A 20,915-nucleotide genomic window follows, 5' to 3' on the forward strand; every position below is an offset into this window, starting at 1 on the left:
TTGATGTTGAGTCTTTTCTCGTCAAAGATGTTTGGGTATATAAGTTATCCTGTATGAGCTTTTGTGCCGAATACATTACGTCGTTACAGGTGTCAAGCTTATGGGCATGTGGCAGCAGTGTGTAGGTGGGAGGTTCCTAGGTGTGAGAAGTGTGCAGAAGGGCATGAGACAAAAGAATGTGTCGCATTGGGGAAAGTAGTGGTATGTGTTAATTGTAGGGGTGCCCATGGGACTGGGGATCAGAAATGTCCTGTGCGAGAGAGGCAGGTTGAGGTGGTTTCCAGGGTTAGAGTAGTGCAGAAGTTGTCATATGCTGAGGCAGTGAAGTAAGTAGAGGAAGATGGGTCAAGGAGGAACGATCCTGAGAGGAGTAGTAGATCTGTACCAGTAGAGGGATAGGACAACAAGTGATATGTTTCAGTAAGATTGGATTTTTAGCATTTATAGCAATGGTTATCAACTGTACTGCAAGGATGGAACATAAGTCGCAGAAAATTGAGGTTGTGGTGGCAGCTGCAGAGATGTATTTGGGTGTGTGACTTGACATCAGAAGAGTTACAGGGTGTGTTGAGTGGTGATGTCCCATCCTTTAAGGTTGTTAGCATGAGGTAGGACTAAATAGATTTAAATATTGGAGTAGGGTGGTGTTCCTTTTTTCTGAGTGTAGTGTTAGATGGTAGGGTATTTGTTTATTTATTTTTCAAGCAAAGTACAATGTAGTTGTACTCCAGTCTAATAGGTGGCGGTAATGCAACATATATTGGATGCCAACCGCCGTTAAACCTCCTCGAAGAAGAACAACATCCTCTCTCTTCAGTGTAAACGGAAATAAACAATGTAATCGACCAAGAAACATTTCCACTTTAGCGTTTTTATTATTGTTATTTAGACGTTTATCAACACAATAGAACTCAGAATATGGACCATTTAACAGCACAGCACCACATTCTTACCCCATGTAGTCTTTAATTCGCGTTGTAGACAGGACTTTATTGATAGATGTTATCTAGGTAACGCTAGCTAGCTGCTAACGTTAGCTAACAATGGCTAATTGTATGGTTTTTCACACTCAAATAGCCTCCATCATGGAAGTGCTTGCGAATGCTGCCGTGGCAGATATTTGTAAACTCGTAGACGACGACTATGCAGTGTTTCGTTTGGAAATTTCTCAAAGCCAGAATGATAACAGGGCATTGCGGAGGAAACTACAGCTACTGGAACTGAAGATGGCACGGGAGCGCGCAGAGAGGACAATGCGAGATCGCGTCGTCGCCAGTCGTTCCAGTAGTGTCAAGATCCTCGACCGATACAGAGGATTGGCAAGAGGTACAATTTGTAGAATGCCAAGGCTACGCGGCCTGTCGCCCCATTACCTTCTGCACATGTGTTCAGATGAGTTACCCAGAATTGGGTCTTGGTTAGTTTTTGGATAGTATTAAGTAATTTCCCTGATTACTTCGCTAGCTATGTTGTGCAGACACAATATCGTACAGGTATTCTGACCAGGTGGGCGCTACTTTTGGATGTAGATTGCAGAATGAGAACATGTCACCCAGTCGTCGGTCAGGGCCCCGAAGAATCATTCATAGGTTGTTGTAACCAGAGCCACACATTTTTGGTTTGTCATACACGTACAATGTTTTGATTATTACTTGAAAAGTCACTAAGATCATATTTGGTTGTGGTCTTTTTTGTGTACATAATACCTATTCTGGATGCAGCTGTTAGCTAGAATGCTAACGCTCATTGACATACAGTGCATTTGGAAAGTATTCAGACCCCTTGACTTTTTCCACATTTTGTTACATTTCAGCTTTACTCTAAAATGTATTAAATCATTTTCTTAACACAATATGCACACAATACCCCGTAATGACAAAGCAAAAAGTATTCAGACCCTTTGCCATAAGACTCACTTAACATACTGCTTGACAAGTTGGGCCCAAGCTTGCTGTACAACGTTAAAATCTATTCAGTCTGTCTACAAACAGGCTCTCAAAGTGCTTGATAGGCAGCCCAATAGCCAGCATCACTGTTACATCCTCAGAAAGCATGAGCTCCCGAGTTGGGAAAATCTTGTGCAATACACCGACGCATGTCTTGTATTCAAGATCCTAAATGGCCTAGCTCCCCCTCCACTCAGTATTTTTGTTAATCAGAAAACCCAAACATATGGCAATAGATCCACAAGGTCTGCCATGAGAGGTGACTGTATAGTTCCCTTAAGGAAAAGCACCTTTAGTAAATCCGCTTTCTCTGTGAGAGCTTCTCATGTCTGGAATACACTGCCATCAGACACACATAACTGCACCACATATCACACTTTCACAAAATGCATGAAGACATGGCTAAAGGTCTTTGAGTGGCTCAGCCAGAGCCCGGTCTCTGGAGAGACCTGAAAATAGCTGTGCAGCGACGCTTCCCATCCAAGCTGACCGAGCTTGAGGGGATCTGCAGAGAAGAATAGGAGAAACTCCCCAAGTACAGGTGTGCCAAGCTTGTTGCGTCATACCCAAGAAGACTTGAGGCTGTAATTGCTGCCAAAGATTTACATTACATTTACATTTACATTTAAGTCATTTAGCAGACGCTCTTATCCAGAGCGACTTACAAATTGGTGCATTCACCTTATGATATCCAGTGGAACAACCACTTTACAATAGTGCATCTAAATCTTTTAAGGGGGGGGGGGGGGGGGGAGGATTACTTTATCCTATCCTAGGTATTCCTTAAAGAGGTGGGGTTTCAGGTGTCTCCGGAAGGTGGTGATTGACTCCGCTGTCCTGGCGTCGTGAGGGAGCTTGTTCCACCATTGGGGTGCCTGAGCAGCGAACAGTTTTGACTGGGCTGAGCGGGAACTGTGCTTCCTCAGAGGTAGGGGGGCCAGCAGGCCAGAGGTGGATGAACGCAGTGCCCTTGTTTGGGTGTAGGGCCTGATCAGAGCCTGAAGGTATGGAGGTGCTTCAACAAAGTTCTGAGTAAAGGGTCTGAATATTTATGTAAATGTGATATAGTTTTTTTTAATAGAAATTAGCAAAAATTTAAAAAATCTGTTTGCTTTGTCATTATGGGGTATTGTGTGCAGATTGATGAGGGGAAAAAAGATTTAATCCATTTTAGAATAATGCTGCAACGTAACTAAATGTGGACAAAGTTAAGGGGTCTGAATACTTTCCGAATGCACTGTAGGCTGTAGCAAAGTTAGCCGAAAGAGCCATAATTTTTAAGTGTAATGCAGTTGATTTGCGATGATGATAAACATTTTCTAGCAGGACATTCATGCAAGCCTTAAAATCCAATTATAATCCAAAAGTACAGTAGTGTGAAATTCATAAATAAGCAACATGTACTTTTTGTTGTTGTTGTTGTTGCTGACGTTCTATGAGAACTTCCCCGTCTTCTGCAACCAAATTCTGCACATAGCCCTGGTACAGCAATGTTTGAAACACAGAATGGGGTCTATACAGTTGAACAGACAGTAGCTAACCTACGTAAAAGCATTTTTCCCCTAATTACTTTCTCAGATGAAGGACATCTCACTGGAGGCCACAGGAGCTTTGTGAAACCAGCGGGACACAATACATGGAGCGATGACCAACCAATCACTGTTGATGAGGGGTGTGGAACCTCAACCCAGCATGTTATTGTGATAGAGGTTAGTGTCATAATGTAACATAAAAAAATTACAGTACATTAAATGTGGCCCCTTTATTTCAGAAAGGCTCCCCTCAGCTATTCACTTGCTTACATCCTTATTTATCTGCCATAGGGGAGCTTGTGAGACTTCCCTACAACATTGTTATCCAATTCTACTCATGTACCGGTAATAACCTCCCCTCTTCTTGTGTCAGGATGCAGAGGCTGCAGGTCCTGGGGTCAAACTGGAGAGGTCTGAAGGAGAAGAGGACACACGGCACATCAGTGACATCCAGACTGGACTGGCTGGAGTGCCCCCTGTAGCCACGGAGGACCGTACCACCGCCTCATCGCAGCCCAGGACCCGAAGCAGCATCACGGAGGTCAGTGGAACGCCGAACGCCGTTCTCAAGTCAGAGACAGACACCAAGACTTTAACTGTAACACACAGGCTCTTACACACAGGATCTGACCACAGATCAGACTCAGAGAGACTGGGGTTGGGGACACTGGGCTGTCCTCCTGCTCCTGGTTCAGAGTATTTACCGGTATTTCAACAGAGCCAGAGGACAGTTTATTCCTGTGGAGATGTTGATGGTGATGCATTAGACACTGATGGTGATGATCTGTCTTGTTCTTACACTACAGAGATGGACCCTGGCAACATATCCTTGGGTTTAGATACACAGACTGATCTCTCTAGAGGGGACTGGAACCGGTACAGTAGTAGTCTATACTCTGAAGGGTGCCTAGTTAAGAAAGGGGAGGTTATGGTTGTAAATGAATTGACTGTGAAATTGGAGGGCGACGCTCCTCCCTCATGGAATGCAGATAGTCACCTAGGAGACGGACACTCACAGGGCAGAGATTTCTTAGATTATAGGGAAATCATAGAGACAAATCCAAATGTTGCGACCCACTCCCCTTTACACGCGTTCAGGGATCGCGACCCAGTGTCCACGTCGATGGGGCCTTCCAATTCACAAGGCCGCGTCCTTTTCGATCAGGTATTGAACTCAAACGACAGGGCTAGAGCCCAGGCTCAGGGAGGGGGATCAGAATCTGTCAATGGTAAAGAGAAGCGGTTCCTCTGCATGTTCTGTAACAAAGGCTTCAGCTGCCCCCAGAGGGTGGAGATCCACCAGAGGGTCCACACAGGAGTGAAACCCTTCAGCTGCACCCAGTGTCACATGTGCTTCGCTGAGGCTGGCACCCTGAAGAGGCATCAAAGAGTCCACACAGGGGAGAAACCCTTCAGCTGTACCCAGTGTGAGAAGAGGTTCTCCCGTCAGCACCAGCTGAAGATACACCTGAAGGTCCACACGGGAGAGAGGCCATTTGCCTGTACGCACTGCGGGAAGAGGTTCTCAGAGAGGAGATCCCTCAGGATACACCAGCAGAAAAACCATTCCACTCTATAACAGAAAGTAACCATTCCACTCAATAGCTTCTGATGTTAACATCAAACCCTGCATTAAAGGTAGACTCAACGAAATGACATAGATGCACAAAGTAAACAGCAGTATTTGGTCAATTTCCGCAACAACAATGAGCATTGAAGTGCAAGGCCCAGACATTGTGGGATATTTAAGGCATATATATAAGTCTGACATTCAGAAGCTTAGCTACAACCTTCTAAAGTGAGGAGTCAAAGAAATGTAACTTTGCTTGGGAAGTAATTTTATTCAATGTGTGACTCTCTCTATCAATTGATCAATTCACTTTCTGTAAAATATATGTATAATAAAATTGAATGTTCATATAAATTATTATTATAAAACATATTTGGTAGCGGAATAACATTTGGGGAAATCTGGTCTATAATTTATTTTTCTTATCCATTAATTTGTATTATTATTATCATTAAATAGCCTACCTAAAAGATATAATGAGTCTTTGTTAAACTACGTAGAATTGCAGGAAATTAGCTTCAAAACAAAATTCCTAGGTCCCTTAAATTAAACAAAATCAAGCTGGGAGGGGCTATAGAATGATCACAAATACCTGTTTCATCACTTATATTCAACTACTTATTTTTTTCCCAATACACTTTTAATGAGAAAATGAATGCAGTTTATCAAGTTCATTCAGATTTGTAGTTGAGATGTGTGGTTTTTATATGGTCTAGTTAAAACTTGTTTGTTTAATAAACAAAATATTTGACTTTTCATTCTAAGACTTTCATTGAGACTCCCTTTAACATACATCACTTCTGATCATATATATCACACAACAGCACTTTATAACCAATATAAACTAAATATACCTACGAATATACATACACACACTAACAAACACCTATTTATTATGGAACATCATGTAAAGGCTTCAGTCATGTAAAAGCTATACATAAATCCAATATGGTTCGCTCCGTGTTCAAGAATGACCTTATTCCATTTATTCAGATTATAACCTCACTTTCGGTTGTTTGAAAATTAAATAATCTTTCAGTTTAATCCACCAGAAAAGACAGAACAAATATTACAACACATTATGGTTAAACTCAAATATACTAATTGATATAAAAAATATAAAAAAATAAACCAAAAAAGCAGTAATCTTTGTCAATTATATCATAAATAGGACTGGTAGAGTTATTTCACACATGCAGTTTACAAAAATATGGAAATGTCTGCTCTATCCAAAATTACAACCAACTGCAGCATTACTGTAAAAATGAATGAGGCAAGTGGAAGGGGGAGAAGGTAACGAATTTGTCTGTCAGACCTGCGTTAAAGACCAAAATTGGTTAAAGAACATTGTGATAAATAAAAGTATACCAGTTTCATTTTAGGACCAAATGCACCATACAAAATAGTTGAAGAGATTTTCGATATACTTATTCCATGGCACATGGTTTATGTGACAACTACGCTTGATTCAAAACTTTGAGTCTTTCAATTTGAAATTATTATACAAGATTCTTGCAACCAATAGAATGTTATGCACAGTGTGTATATCTATATATTGTGGCAGACCCGGGGGTTTGGTCAAGATGTTTACCCATATCAGACACGGACAGAGAAGGATTAGCTCAGTTTCAAGGGTGTTTATTTAAATAATAGATCAAAAAGAAAAGGATACGTCTCCCCTATGAGACCCTCTCCGGGATGCCGTCTTCAGGCATTCCGGGTCTGGCTGTATCCTGTCGGGCACAAAACTGAACTCCCTCTTCTTACCTCTGCAACCGTCAACAATACCACGGGAGTCCTTTCTTCCCCCATTCCTCCTGTGTGCTGCCCTTCTGGCAGCTTTATGGGCCTTGCACAGCTGGTGAGCAATTCGCCCTTGATTTCTCACCAGCTCCCAATCAGCCCCAATTAGTCCTGGCTGGAGAGCCCGCAGAGACCTGGCACGTCCAGCAGATGGAGCCATCGCCTCGTGATGTTTTCTCCATCTGTTACCAGGCCTCGACGAGTCTCCCCCTGGTGGCTGACCTGCTGATCGCCACAATATCTTTCTATCTACAGTGCATTCAGAAAGTATTCAGACCCCTTGACCTTTTCCACATTTTGTTATGTTACAGCCTTATTCTAAAATGGCGTAAATATTTTTTTCTCCTCACCATTCTACAAAGCAAAAACTTTTTTTTTTTTTGTTCATCAAATTTATAAAAAAAAACCCCGGAAATATTACATTTACATAAGTATTCAGACCCTTTACTCAGTACTTTGTTGAAGCACCTTTTGCAGCGATTACAGCCTCGAGTCTTCTTGGGTATGACTAAAAGTTTGGCACACCTTTATTTGGGGAGTTCCTCCCATTCTTCTTTGCAGATCCTCTCAAGCTCTGTCAGGTTGGATGGGAAGCGTAGCTGCACAGCTATTTTCAGGTCTCTCCAGAGATGGGGTTCAAGTCAGGGCTCTGGCTGGGCCACTCAAGGACATTCGTAGACTTGTCCCGAAGTCACTCCTGCATTGTCCTGTTGGAAGGTGAACCTTCGCCCCAGTCTGAGGTCCTGAGCGCTCTCCAGCAAGTCTTCATGAAAGATCTCTATACTTTCCTCCATTCATCCTTCCCTCGATCCTGACTAGTCTCCCAGTCTCTGCCGCTGAAAAACATCCCCAGCATGATGCTGCCACCACCATGCTTCACTGTAGGGATGGCGCAAGGTTTCCTCCAGACGTGACGCTTGTCATTCAGGCCAACGAGTTCAATCTTGGTTTCATCAGACCAGAGAATCTTGTTTCTCATGGTCTGAGAGTCTTTTAGGTGCCTTTTGGCAAACTCCAAGCGGGCTGTCATGTGCCTTTTACTGCGGAGTGGCTTCCGTCTTGCCAATCTACCATAAAGGCCTGATTGGTGGAGTGCTGTAGAAATTGTTGTCCTTCTGGAAGGTTCTCCCATCTCCACAGATTAACTCTGGAGCTCTCTGAGTGACCATCGGGTTCTCGGTCACCTCCCCGACCAAGGCCCTTCTCCCCCAATTGCTCAGTTCGGCCAGTTCTAGGAAGAGTCTTGGTGGTTCCAAACTCCTTCCATTTAAGAATGATGGAGGCCACTGTGTTCTTGGGGACCTTCAATGCTGGTACCCTTCCCCAAATCTGTGCCTCGACACAATCCTGTCTCGAAGCTCTACGGATAATTCCTTTGACCTCATGGCTTGGTTTTTGCTCAGACATGCACTGTCAACTGTGGGACTTATAGACAGGTGTGTGCCTTTCCAAATCATGTCCAATCAGTTGAATTTACCATCGGTGGATTCCAATAATAAGGTATTTCAGTTTATATATTTTTTATAAATGTGCAAACATTTATAAAAACCTGTTTTTGCTTTGTCCTTATGGAGTATTGTGTATAGATTGATGAGGAAAAATATTAATTTAATCCATTTTAAAATAAGGCTATAACATAACAAAATTGGGAAAAAGGGAAGGAGTCTGAATACTTTACGAATGTACTGTATATATGGGGGATACAACCATCCCAGCTCTGCAGATTTTGCTGCGAAGGGATAGAGTCATTAGATCACTTGTTTTGGTACTGCCCATATGTAGCTTGTTTTTGGTAGCAGGTTCAGGAATGGCTGATGAATTGCTACATTTACCTGGTGCTAACTCTGCAAATAGCACTGCTGGGTGATTTGAAAGGTCATAGTCAATCGATCAATAATATAATAATACTCTTAGCAAAAACTGTCATCTTTAAATTACAATTGTAGCAACTATGAGAATATAAAGGTTCAGAACTTTGGTCATACAGCACAGTTGAAAAATATATGACAATTAGAAATCAAAACAGGATGGTCTTCAGGGATAGATGGGAGAGGTTGAGGGTAGCTGAAGGGTGGGCCCAAAATAAAGAGAAATAATGTAAAATATACTATGTCCGTAAAATGTATATAGTATGTATAAGCTGGAAGTTGTCCATTCGTTTACTGCAATTAGGGGAGGGGTGGTAGAAAGAAAAAAAAAGTATACGTCAAAATAGTTTAGTCGGGTTTGTCTGATGATGACTTGACTTATCATAGCTGACTCTTATTTACCCTCATCATTTATGTCCACCATGATGGGTTTAACAACAAAGTCATTCTGTAACTACAGTACAGGACTCATGTAGTGGAGATGTGTAAACACTCCATGTTTAAAGTGTGTTTATTATCTCTATGTTTTTAGTGTGTACTGTACGTATCTGATGGAGTGTATGTCTATGTCATCTGTATCACCTCTCTCTTCCAGGAGGAGGAGGGTCCAGAGGTGCTGCTGGTGAAGGAGGAGGGGTGTGAGGAGGGTCTGGGGAACTCTGGGGAGGCCATGGTCATGGAGGACAACCAGACTACACCTCCTCCTGAACCCACAGAGGAACCAGCTGAGCAGCACAGGACCACACACAGTCTCACTGAGGTGAGCCCACTGTAAACTACTGTCTGAATGGTTTTAGGTCAGGGCCCGTATCCACAAAGCCTCTCAGAGTAGGAGTGCTGATTTAGGATCATTTTTGCCTGCCTTGTTTCCTGTTTCCTGTCCTGCAGTGCCTAGCTCCACTCCCACTCCCCAGGTGCTCTCATTTGTTGACTTCTATAACCGTAAAAGCCCTGGTTTCATGCATGTTAACATTAGAAGCCTACTCCCTAAGTTTGTTTTACTCACTGCTTTAGCACACTCTGCCAACCCGGATGTCTTAGCCGTGTCAATCCTGGCTTAGGAAAACCACCAAAAACCCTGACATCTCCATCCCTAACTTTAACATTTTCCGACAAGATAGAACTGCCAAAGGGGGCGGTGTTGCAATATACTGCAAAGATAGTAATACAGAACTCTGCAGGCTATCTAAGTCTGTACCCAAACAATTCGAGCTTCTACTTCTAAAAATTCACCTTTCCAGAAACAAGCCTCTCACTGTTGCTGCTTGCTATAGACCACCCTCTGCACCCAGCTGTGCCCTCGACACCATATGTGAACTGATTGCCCCCCATCTATCTTCTGAGCTCATGCTGCTAGGTGACCTAAACTGGGACATGCTTAACAACCCAGCCATCCTACATACTAAGCTTGATGCCCTCAATCTCACACAAATTATCAATGAACCTACCAGGTACAACCCCAAATCCGTAAACACGGGCACCCTCATAGATATCATCCTAACTAACTCGCACTCCAAATACATCTCTGCTGTTTTCAATCAAGTTCTCAGCGATCACTGCCTCATTGCCTGCATTCGTAATGGGTCTGCGACCAAACGACCACCCCTCATCACTGTCAAACGCTCCCTAAAACACTTCAGCGAGCAGGCCTTTCTAATCGACCTGGCCGGGGTATCCTGGAATGACATTGACCTCATCCCATCAGTAGAGGATGCCTGGTTATTCTTTAAAAGTGCCTTCCTCACCATCTTAAATAAGCATGCCCCATTAAAAAAATGTAGAACTAGGAATAGATATAGTCCTTGGTTCACTCCAGACCTGTCTGCCCTTGACCAGCACAAAAACATCCTGTGGCGTTCTGCATTAGCATCCAATAGCCCCCGTGATATGCAACTTTTCAGGGAAGTTAGGAACAAATATACACAGGCAGTTAGGAAAGCTAAGGCAAGCTTTTTCAAACAGAAATGTGCATCCTGTAGGACAAACTCAAAAAAGTTCTGGGACACTGTAAAGTCCATGGAGAATAAGAGCACCTCCTCCCAGCTGCCCACTGCACTGAGGCTAGGAAACACTGTTACCACCGATAAATCCACTATAATTGAGCATTTCTATAAGCATTTCTATAAGCATTTCTCTACGGCTGGCCATGCTTTCCACCTGGCTACCCCTACCCCGTTCAACTGCTCGGCACCTTCCACAGCAACCCGTCAAAGCCCCCACCATTTCTCCTTCACCCAAATCCAGAGAGCTGATGTTCTGAAAGAGCTGTAAAATCTGGACCCCTACAAATCAGCCGGGCTAGGCAATCTGGACCCTCTCTTTCTAAAATGATCTGCCAAAATTGTTGCAAGTCCTATTACTAGCCTGTTCAACCTCTCTTTTGTATCGTCTGAGATTCCCAAAGATTGGAACGCTGCCGCGTCATCCCCCTCTTCAAAGGGGGAGACACTCCATACCCAAACTGTTATAGACCTATATCCATCCTGCCCTGCCTTCCTAAATCTTCGAAAGCCAAGTTAACAAACAGATCACCGACCATTTCGAATCCCACCGTACCTTCTCCACTATGCAATCTGGTTTCCAAGCTGGTCATGGGTGCACCTCAGCCACGCTCAAGGTCCTAAACAATGTATTGTTTGTTGGTTTGGCAATACCACTGTCAGCCAGAGAAATATGTTGAGAAGGATTATTACCACAGCAAGCAAGGTACTTGGAGTCAAACAGTCAGGCCTGGATGAGATCTTTAAGGTCAGGGCCCTCCGTAAGGCTCACAAAATCATTTTATACCCAAGCCACCCCCTGTACCTGGACTTTGAACTACTCCCCTCTGGGCGCAGGTATAGGGAACCCCTCAGCAGGAAAAACAGAACTAGACAATCATTTGTGCCAGGTGTGATATCCCTCCTAAATAGCTTGGGCTAATGTTCCTATCGACTCCGTAAGACCAGCAGGCTAGTCTTTTTTTTAAAATGTTTTATTTCTTTCTTTATTATAATTATCATTACTTTTATTTTTTATTGGTATGTAACTGTTATGAAAGTTGTATTGTCAATTTTGTTTTGTATTTAAACGCCACTTTAAATGTGTACATGACACAGCAACAAAATTTCCCCATGGGGACAATAAAGTCAGTAAGTATAACCGTCATCGATAAAAGACAGTACTGTGCAGCCGTCTTCATCGACCTGGCCAAGTCTTTTGACTCTGTCAATCACCGCATTCTTATCGGCAGACTCAATAGCCTTGGTTTCTCAAATGACTGCCTCGCCTGGTTCACCAACTACTTCTCAGATAGAGTTCAGTGTGTCAAATCGGAGGGCCTGTTGTCCAGACCTCTGGCAGTCTCAATGGGGGTGCCACTGAGTTCAAATCTCGGGCCGACTCTTTTCTCTGTATACATCAATGATGTCGCTCTTGCTGCTGGTGATTCTCTGATCCACCTCTACGCAGACGACACCATTCTGTATACATCTGGCCCTTCTTTGGACACTGTGCTAACAAACCTTCAAATGAGCTTCAATGCCATACAACACTCCTTCCGTGGCCTCCAACTGCTTTTAAATGCTAGTAAAACTAAATGCATGCTCTTCAACTGATTGCTGCCCGCACCCGCCTGCCCGACTAGCATCACTACTCTGGAAGGTTCTGACTTAGAATATGTGGACAACTACAAATACCTAGGTGTCTGGTTAGACTGTAAGCTCTCCTTCCAGACTCACATTATGCATCTCCAATCCAAAATTAAATCTAGAATCGGCTTCCTATTTCACAACAAAGCCTCCTTCACTCATGCTGCCATACATACTCTTGTAAAACTGACTATCCTACCGATCCTTGACTTTGTCGATGTCATTTACAAAATAGCCTCCAACACTCTACTCAGCAAATTGGATGTAGTCTATCACAGTGCCATCCGTTTTGTCATCAAAGCCCCATATACTACCCACCACTGTGACCTGTATGCTCTCGTTGGCTGGCCCTCGCTACATTTGTCGCCAAACCCACTGGCTCCAGGTCATTTATAAGTCTTTACTAGGTAAAGCCCCGTCTTATCTCAGCTCACTGGTCACCATAGCAACACACACCCGTAGCACACGCTCCAGCAGGTATATTTCACTGGTCATCCCCAAAGCCAACACCTACTTTGGCCACCTTTCCTTTCAGTTCTATTGCTGCCAATGACTGGAATGAATTGCAAAAATGACTGAAGCTGGAGATTTATAACTACCTCTCTAACTTTAAGCATCAGCTGTCAGAGCAGCTTACCGATCACTGTACCTGTACACACCCCATCTGTAAATAGCACACCCAACTACCTCATCCCCATATTGTTATTTTTTTTCTCTTTTGCACCCCAGTATCTCTACTTGCACATCATCATCTGCACATCTATCACTCTAGTGTTAATGCTAAATTGTAATTATTTCCCTTCTATGGCCTATTTATTGCCTCACCTCCCTAATCTTACTACATTTGCACACACTGTACATAGATTTTTCTATTATGTTATTGACTGTACGTTTGTTTATCCCATGTGTAACTCTGTGTTATTGTTTTTGTCGCACTGCTGTGCTTTATCTTGGCCAGGTCGCTGTTGTAAATGGCGAACTTGTTCTCAACTGGCCTATCTGGTTAAATAAAGGCGAAATAATTTTTTTAAATACAGTTAAATGCTTACTTACAAGCCCTTAATCAACAATGCTTTAAGAAGTTTTAAGAAAAATAAGTTTAAGTAAAAAACAGAAAATAGAAAATAAAAGTACCAAATAATTAAACAGCAGCAGTAAAATAACAATAGCGTTATGACATCCAGGCATTTCAAGTATACTCGATTTTCGAAACGTCGCATACTATTAAACTTTGATTTTTTTCATATACTCAAACAGCTTACTATTTAGGATGCAAATATGGTTATTTGGACACAACCCATGTCTTTCAATGATCAAACCATGAATGAGTGTCAAATAATAAAATCGAACATTTGCATAGTATCAAATCAACTAAAACGTTTGCATAGTATCAAATCAACTAAAATGTTTGAATAGTACTCATAGCGAATTTTCTTAATCCAACATCCTCTCACTCTGTATCTCTTACAGTCAGTAGACATGGAGGATGGGAAGCCTGATCTGCTGCTGGTCAAAGAGGAGACAATAGAAGACGGACCAGAGAGTATTGATCTGCTGAGTGGACTAAAGATGGGGGAGCAAGGTAAGAGATACATACATATAACCTACATACAGTAATATCAGGATGTAGGAATGGACATAAACCTAACAACTTCAAAGACCAATGTATCTAAAAGGGGGGGGGGGGGTCACCAAATTCACTGGGGTGGAATTGGTGTGGAGGGTTCATGGGTGGCATTTGACCATTTCTTTGGATTCCCGAAGTAAATTATTGTTAGAAAAAGTTTTTTCCAAATCAGAGGTTAGATGTTATATTTATTGAACAATATATGAATCCTATAAATTAGAATGGACAAGTTGGGTGCAATCAATTAGCTTCATTTCTCAGAGATGAAATTATATTTCAAGCAAATAATGTTGCTGGAATGCTTATCTTATCTATTTCGAACAACAAAAACAATTTCAGAACCATCTGAGATGGTGGGTGTCAAAATCCTCTTTCTTGTGCTTCTTGAGGTGGAACGACCCTAAAGCATCCATACCAGGAGTCCACCCGCACATTCTGATACTCAAATGAACTGCATCACATGCAAAAATGGGTCTGGACAATTGGCTCACAGTGTAAGACACTTATACCTACTTGCGACTTCAGTTCAAATCCCCAATGGGGTCATAATTTTTCTGTTTGACATGTGGACATTCATTGTGCTATTGTGTTGAGAAGAAAAGTGCAGTCGTCACCTTAAAAATGAAGATTAAGAATGAATTTCATAAGGAGCTAGGCCTAAGACTTTCTTCTGTCGTCTTCACAAACATACTGCTAGGACCTACAAATATCTAAGTATATGAGGCTGCATGGTTGTGTATACTTGCCTACATGTAGGATAGGGCTACATTTTATATGCGTTTTTAGAATCATTATCAAGCTTACCTTGTCTCACGTGTAACAAAGTGTAAATTAACTGGTCTGGCTAGGTTCACCAAGTGTCCAGTGAGGACGCTACTTCTCCATGAATCCACTGAGGGGAAGCCTTGCCTTCTCCTGGCTTTACAACTTGAAGTCGCTCAGACCAAAAGGCAGCCTGTAGAATAGGCCTAATACAGAAATATTTGTCACTACAATGAATATACAGTTGAAGTCAGAAGTTTACATGCACCTTAGCCAAATACATTTAAACTCAGTTTTTCACAGTTCCTGACATTTAATCCTAGTAAAAATTCCCTGTCTTAGGTCAGTTAGGATTACCACTTTATTTTAAGAATGTGAAATGTCAGAATAATTGTGTAGAGAATGATTTATTTCAGCTTTTATTTCTTTCATCATATTCCCAGTGGGTCAGAAGTTTACATACACTCAATTAGTATTTGGTAGCATTGCCTTTAAATTGTTTAACTTGGGTCAAACGTTTCGGGTAGCCTTCCACAAACTTCCCACAATAAGTTGGGTGAATTTTGGCCCATTCCTCCTGACAGAGCTGGTGTAACTGAGTCAGGTTTGTAGGCCTCATTGCTCGCACACGCTTTTTCAGTTCTGCCCACAACTTTTCTATGGGTTTGAGGTCAGGGCTTTGTGATGGCCACTCCAATACCTTGACTTTATTGTCCTTAAGCCATTTTGCCACAACTTTGGAAATATGCTTGGGGTCATTGTCCATTTGGAAGACCCATTTTCGACCAAGCTTTAACTTCCTGACTGATGTCTTGAGATGTTGCTTCAATATATCCACATAATCCCCCCCCCCCCCCCCTCATGATGCCATCTATTTTGTGAAGTGCACCAGTCCCTCCTGCAGCAAAGCACCCCCACAACATGATGCTGCCACCCCTGTGCTTCATGGTTGGAATGGTGTTCTTCGGCTTGCAAACATGCCCCTTTTTCCTCCAAACATAACGATGGTCATTATGACCAAACAGTTCTATTTTTGTTTCATCAGACCTGGGGACATTTCTCCAAAAAGTACGATCTTTGTTTCCATGTGCAGTTGCAAACCGTAGTCTGACTTTTTTATGGCGGTTTCGGAGCAGTGGCTTCTTCCTTGCTGAGCGGCCTTTCAGGTTATGTTAATATAGGACTATTTTTACTGTGGATATAGACACTTTTGTACCAGTTTCCTCCAGCATCTTCACAAGGTCCTTTGCTGTTGTTCTGGGATTGATTTGCACTTTTCGCACCAAAGTACGTTCATCTCTAGGAGACAGAACGCGTCTCCTTCCTGAGCGGTATGACGGCTGCATGGTCCCATGGTGTTTATACTTGCGTACTATTGTTTGTACAGAGGAACGTGGTACCTTCAGGCGTTTGGAAATTGCTCCCAAGGATGAACCAGACTTGTGGAGGTCTACAATTTTTTTCCCCTGAGGTCTTGGCTGATTTCTTTACATTTTCCCATGATGTCAAGCAAAGAGGTACACCTCCAACAGGTACACCTCCAATTGACTCAAATTATGTCAATTAGCCTATCAGAAGATTCTAAAGCCATGACATCATTTTCTGGAATTTTCCAAGCTGTTTAAAGGCACAGTCAACATAGTGTATGTAAACTTCTGACCCACTGGAATTGTGATACAGTGAATTATATGTGAAATAATCTGTCTGTAAACAATTGTTGGAAAATGACTTGTGTCATGCACAAGGTAGAGGTCCTAACCAACTTGCCAAAACTATAGTTTGTTAACAAGAAATTTGTGGAGTGGTTGAAAAACGAGTTTTAACGACTCCAACCTAAGTGTATGTAAACTTCCGACTTCAACTGTAGGCGAAGTTACATAGACATGTTTCCTTTAATTGTACAAGGTTTTATATGCATTTTGATAATCGGCTAATTCGTCACATTTGCACTATTTCACTTGACGACCAGCAGTGGAGGGTTTTCTCTTTAAAAATAATCTTGCACTGAATTGGATTTGAACTCACATGCACCATATGCCAACATCTGGAGTAGACCACTTTAGTGTATGATGCAACTACTCCGCTTAGACCATGGGTAACAAATTGAACCAAGCAGTTGGCCAAATTGACCTGTTGAACAAATGCGAATGGATGGCGGCTCTACCGCTTGAGGTCTCTGATGGGTTGAATTTGTTCTTTTGTTACCGGATATAATTATATGCTCAGCTGGCCTTCCACAGCATCGTGGCTTATTTGGCCAGGTTGCCCTTTGAGAAAAGCTAGCAGCTAGCCATTTTAGACTGATGGTTTAAAGCAAGTCTAAGCAAAAGTTCATAAGTATGGTCCCTTATGTAGAGTTGTCTCTAGAAACATGGCAAAGTCTATTTTCTAACCTCTTCCTGCAGGTTGTTGGCTGGAGGCTAACAGAGGAGACTGGGCGGCCATCTTGGATTCCCAGACCCAGATGGGTGCAGCCAAGGCACCGGGGGACGACACCAGAGGCAACATATTGGAGGTCAGTGGATGGGAATCCATTTATTTTTTTACCAGCTGAAGATGCACCTGAAGGTTCACACGGGTAGAGAGGCTGTTGGATGTAGTAGGAAACTGGATGAGGTGAACTGAGGAAAGAATGAGTATGATGAGGCAGAGTATGGTGATGGTTAGTGTGATGGTGTCTGTAAAAATGCTTCACTGATGAAGAGTGACAACCTTATCATGGTGTTTGATGCTGGTGTTTTATAATGAGGAAATGATAGTGCCTTAATTCATGTTTACTGGAAAGGAAGTAGTGAAGCTGTGTGTAATGTTGAACCTTCTCTAAAATATTCTTAAATTAATTTTATCAAAGCGAGGGTACCAGATTTACAGAAAAGGTAAAGTGTTACCATAGTGAGAATTGTTTTTCTACTTTTCACATCGCTTTGCGCAATAAAAGTACTGTACTTCATGTTATGTGAGTGTATGACCATTTTGTTCAAATTAAATACAAAATCAACTCTGTGCTGACTGACTTTCAAAAAATGTATTTCAGGCACAGACTTTCCCTTATCTCAGTCAACCAAAACATTATACTTAATTATTGAATCAACACATAAGGACCTTTTTTATAGTAAACTCCAATGGCTCCATATTGTTAGGTACTTGAATCACAGTGTTAGAGATGGGCTTGACTGTGGTAAACAGTTTGTAATATCATGTCATGTTTCTGTGTGTACAGCAAAGAGTTTCTTATATAAACTTTTATGCTTGTCTTTACAATCGTTGTTTGCAGTGTGCAGTCCACGAGGACCTGCTGAAATCTGGTGTTGCTGGCGGGGGAGACTGGACCTCTGAAGCGGCTGGTCACAAACCCTGGCCCCGGATCAGAACCCTGGATCAGGAGCCATCACTCTTCCTTCCCGAGTCAGAACCAGGACCGAACCACGAGGGACAGAGACTCCAGCACCACGCAGAACACAACCAGTGGACAGGTGGACTGAACAACCTCAGTCCTGGTGGTCATCAGAGAGGCTCCAGTCCGCAGCCCAGACCCTTCTCTTCACAGTCTCAGTGCAGGGATGGAGCAGGGCCTGGGGCTAATAGAGATAGACCCTCCTGTTCCTATGATACAAACACCACAGTATCCATGATGAACAGAGCCGGTCACCCTGCACTTCAGCCTTCACAGACTAGAGTGGTGGGAGACCCCCCTGGTGGTAGTCTATCAGGAAGTCTGTCTTCTCCTTCAGGGTCTTGCCTAATGCCTGGTGAATGGGTTCATAGAAAGCCTGGGCCTGGGTCTAGCCTTCCTCAGTTACCTCATGGTTACCCCACCAATACAGACAGGGCCAGGATGGGCAATCAACACGAGAGGTACCTAGCCTATAACACAGCACAAAATCCCAACAACACCCAAACAATGGCTAGAGGTCAAGGAGGGAGCTCAAAGACTAACCACCTGAGGGTGGTGGCTCCTGCTTCTACCTCCTCTGGTGTCATTGGGTCACAACGTGGGAGGCCGAGCATTAGGACGGATGCTGAAAAGCCATATGCCTGCCCCACGTGTGGGAAGCGCTTCGCTAAGACGAAATATATCAAGCAGCACCAGACCGTTCACACCAAGGAGAGGCCCTTCAAGTGCAAACTATGTTACAAGAGCTTCTCCTTCCAGAGTAACCTTATCAAACATAGGAGTGTCCACAATGGGGAGAAATCGTAGCACTGTGGCTTGAGATGTACACGGGATATCTGGGAGCAATTCTTTAGCTGACATATTATAGTCATCATATGAAGTGTCTTAGAGAGAGGGTTTTTTGGATTAAGTCCCTCAGTTGAGCATCTGGGTACGCTCACATTCTCACATGATACAGACTTGTTGTTTGGTGTGCTGGCACAGTAAATCCATTTTGAATTCACTCACTTTTTGACAGCATCTGTTATGATTTAAACAAAACTTTCCATACGTGTTTGCCCATGGAAGAAGTTGTCAGAAAGTGACGCGAAAACTCCAATGTTGCAGCTTGGACCCTATTTCACATTATCTGAGGTTTGTGTTGTGCCCCGCCATCATTTGAGACACAACATGCTCTTGAATACAGGGTGGGTGTCATTTCAATCATAGAAATAGAACTCATAGAACGGACCTATTCCTTCAGACCACTGTAATTGACATTTTTATTGAATTGACATTTTTACTTCTAATTACTACCACAACAATGACCTTGAGTCCACCCACCGTTTAATGTCAATTTAAAGGTTCATGTCTATTCTATTATCTCTATTTCAATAGGTTTCCTATGGAGGATTGGCAGTATAATTTGAAACAACAGGTATTCACATATAAGTCAACATTCTCGGATGTGTGGACCTCCAACCATCTTTGTGGTACCATTTGAAAGTTTAAATTTTTGTACATTTATCATCCAAAACATGACACCCACCCTGTATTCAAGAGCATGTTGTGTCTCAACTGATGGCGGGCACAACACAAAAACCTTAGATTATGTAAAACAGACCAAGATACAACATATGCGAATATGAAAAGAATCTGATTACAGATTTAGATAATTGACTTTTTTTACTTTTTATTAATACTTAATTTAAAAATATATATAAAATAAATCTCCAGATATCATAAAATAGTTTGACAACCCTGTTTGTAAGCTTTTAAATATCAATCTCAACCGTTTATCTTTTCCAGTGATGAAAACATGGCTGTCTCATGGTATGGTGGGGTATGCAAAATGGGTCAACTTTGACCACCTTTATCTCCTGAATGTTTTGGTATTCAGGTACAAAAAGTTACTTTCTGAGCACTTATACCATGGGTTTTGTTCAAATCAAAAGGGGTGCCATCAAAAAGTGATTGAATTCAAATGGATTTACCCATAGCCAAAACACTGTCATTAAAGTGTAACACTATATTTCCCCTCTGAATTTGGTTTTGGCTATGTTCTATTCATAACAAATATAATGTCCCTCTTTTGTTATAACACCTTTATAACACCCCCTCCCCCCAACATTATTTGGCAATCAGGTGATACCTGTTCCTTTATGTACAAAAAAAATTGGTGATCAAATCTGTTAATAAATGAGAAATCATTTTGTGAGTGGGTTACACTGGTGAAAAAGAAAGGAAACGAGAAGTAAAGTTGTAGTGGAAAATAGGAAACTCTCAGACTCGTTTTTAGTTGGAGTGAGGGTTTTGGACGAATGTAACCTGGGAGATCCTTTTGAAGTCTCGATAAATGTCATGCATAAGGCGTTGGGTGAAGTGGTGTCAGTAAGGGTCACAAGAAGTGGGCTTATATAGATTTTCTTTGAGGCATTGGGCCTCAAGAAGATATGAGTGGAATATTTTGTGTATGGATCTTCAAATCAGAGCGCCTATCAAGGGGGTTATCTCTGGGGTGGCGCATAAAGTACATGCAGATGTAATACCAGAGGAAGTAGGTGGAGTGGTTGGTGCACTTTGACTGACCCGTATGGTAGATTGAGTGAAGAAATTTACTTCATCCACACTTTTGTTTACAGCTGAGGCATTGCAATAAATCCAGGTAAAGGATGTTCCGCCCTCACAGGCCCCTGAGCCTTTTACAGTTGGTAGCACCAGCCCATGATATGGTCGAACCCAAATATCCAAATCATGAGTTTCCATCTAATCAAGTCATTCATAGTGCAAAAAAACACATTTCAC

The 20,915-nt window shown here is 42.3% G+C and overlaps 1 protein-coding gene across 1 annotated transcript; it reads left to right on the forward strand.

The window, feature by feature from the left end:
* Positions 1–86: 86 nt before the first annotated feature.
* LOC123742522 (uncharacterized) lies at positions 87–20,325 on the forward strand. The gene is made up of 7 exons (XM_082973872.1): positions 87–1,326; positions 3,525–3,655; positions 3,852–4,019; positions 9,315–9,479; positions 13,819–13,930; positions 17,143–17,252; positions 18,012–20,325. The coding sequence occupies exons 1-7, from the start codon at positions 1,044–1,046 to the stop codon at positions 18,936–18,938; spliced, it is 1,896 nt and encodes a 631-aa protein (XP_082829998.1). The 5' UTR covers positions 87–1,043; the 3' UTR covers positions 18,939–20,325.
* The last annotated feature ends 590 nt before the right edge of the window (positions 20,326–20,915 follow it).

Source organism: Salmo salar, chromosome 04 (genome assembly GCF_965601325.2).
Source record: "Salmo salar chromosome 04, fSalSal1, whole genome shotgun sequence".
In the NCBI taxonomy this organism is placed as follows: domain Eukaryota; kingdom Metazoa; phylum Chordata; class Actinopteri; order Salmoniformes; family Salmonidae; genus Salmo; species Salmo salar.

Bases quoted from the DNA above. Each gene is read 5' to 3' on its own strand.
- LOC123742522 (XM_082973872.1), top strand. From the start codon at position 1,044: ATGGCTAATTGTATGGTTTTTCACACTCAAATAGCCTCCATCATGGAA. The intron at 9,480-13,818 runs GTGAGCCCACTG...TATCTCTTACAG, and splicing joins CCACACACAGTCTCACTGAG to TCAGTAGACATGGAGGATGG. The intron at 13,931-17,142 runs GTAAGAGATACA...CTCTTCCTGCAG, and splicing joins ACTAAAGATGGGGGAGCAAG to GTTGTTGGCTGGAGGCTAAC.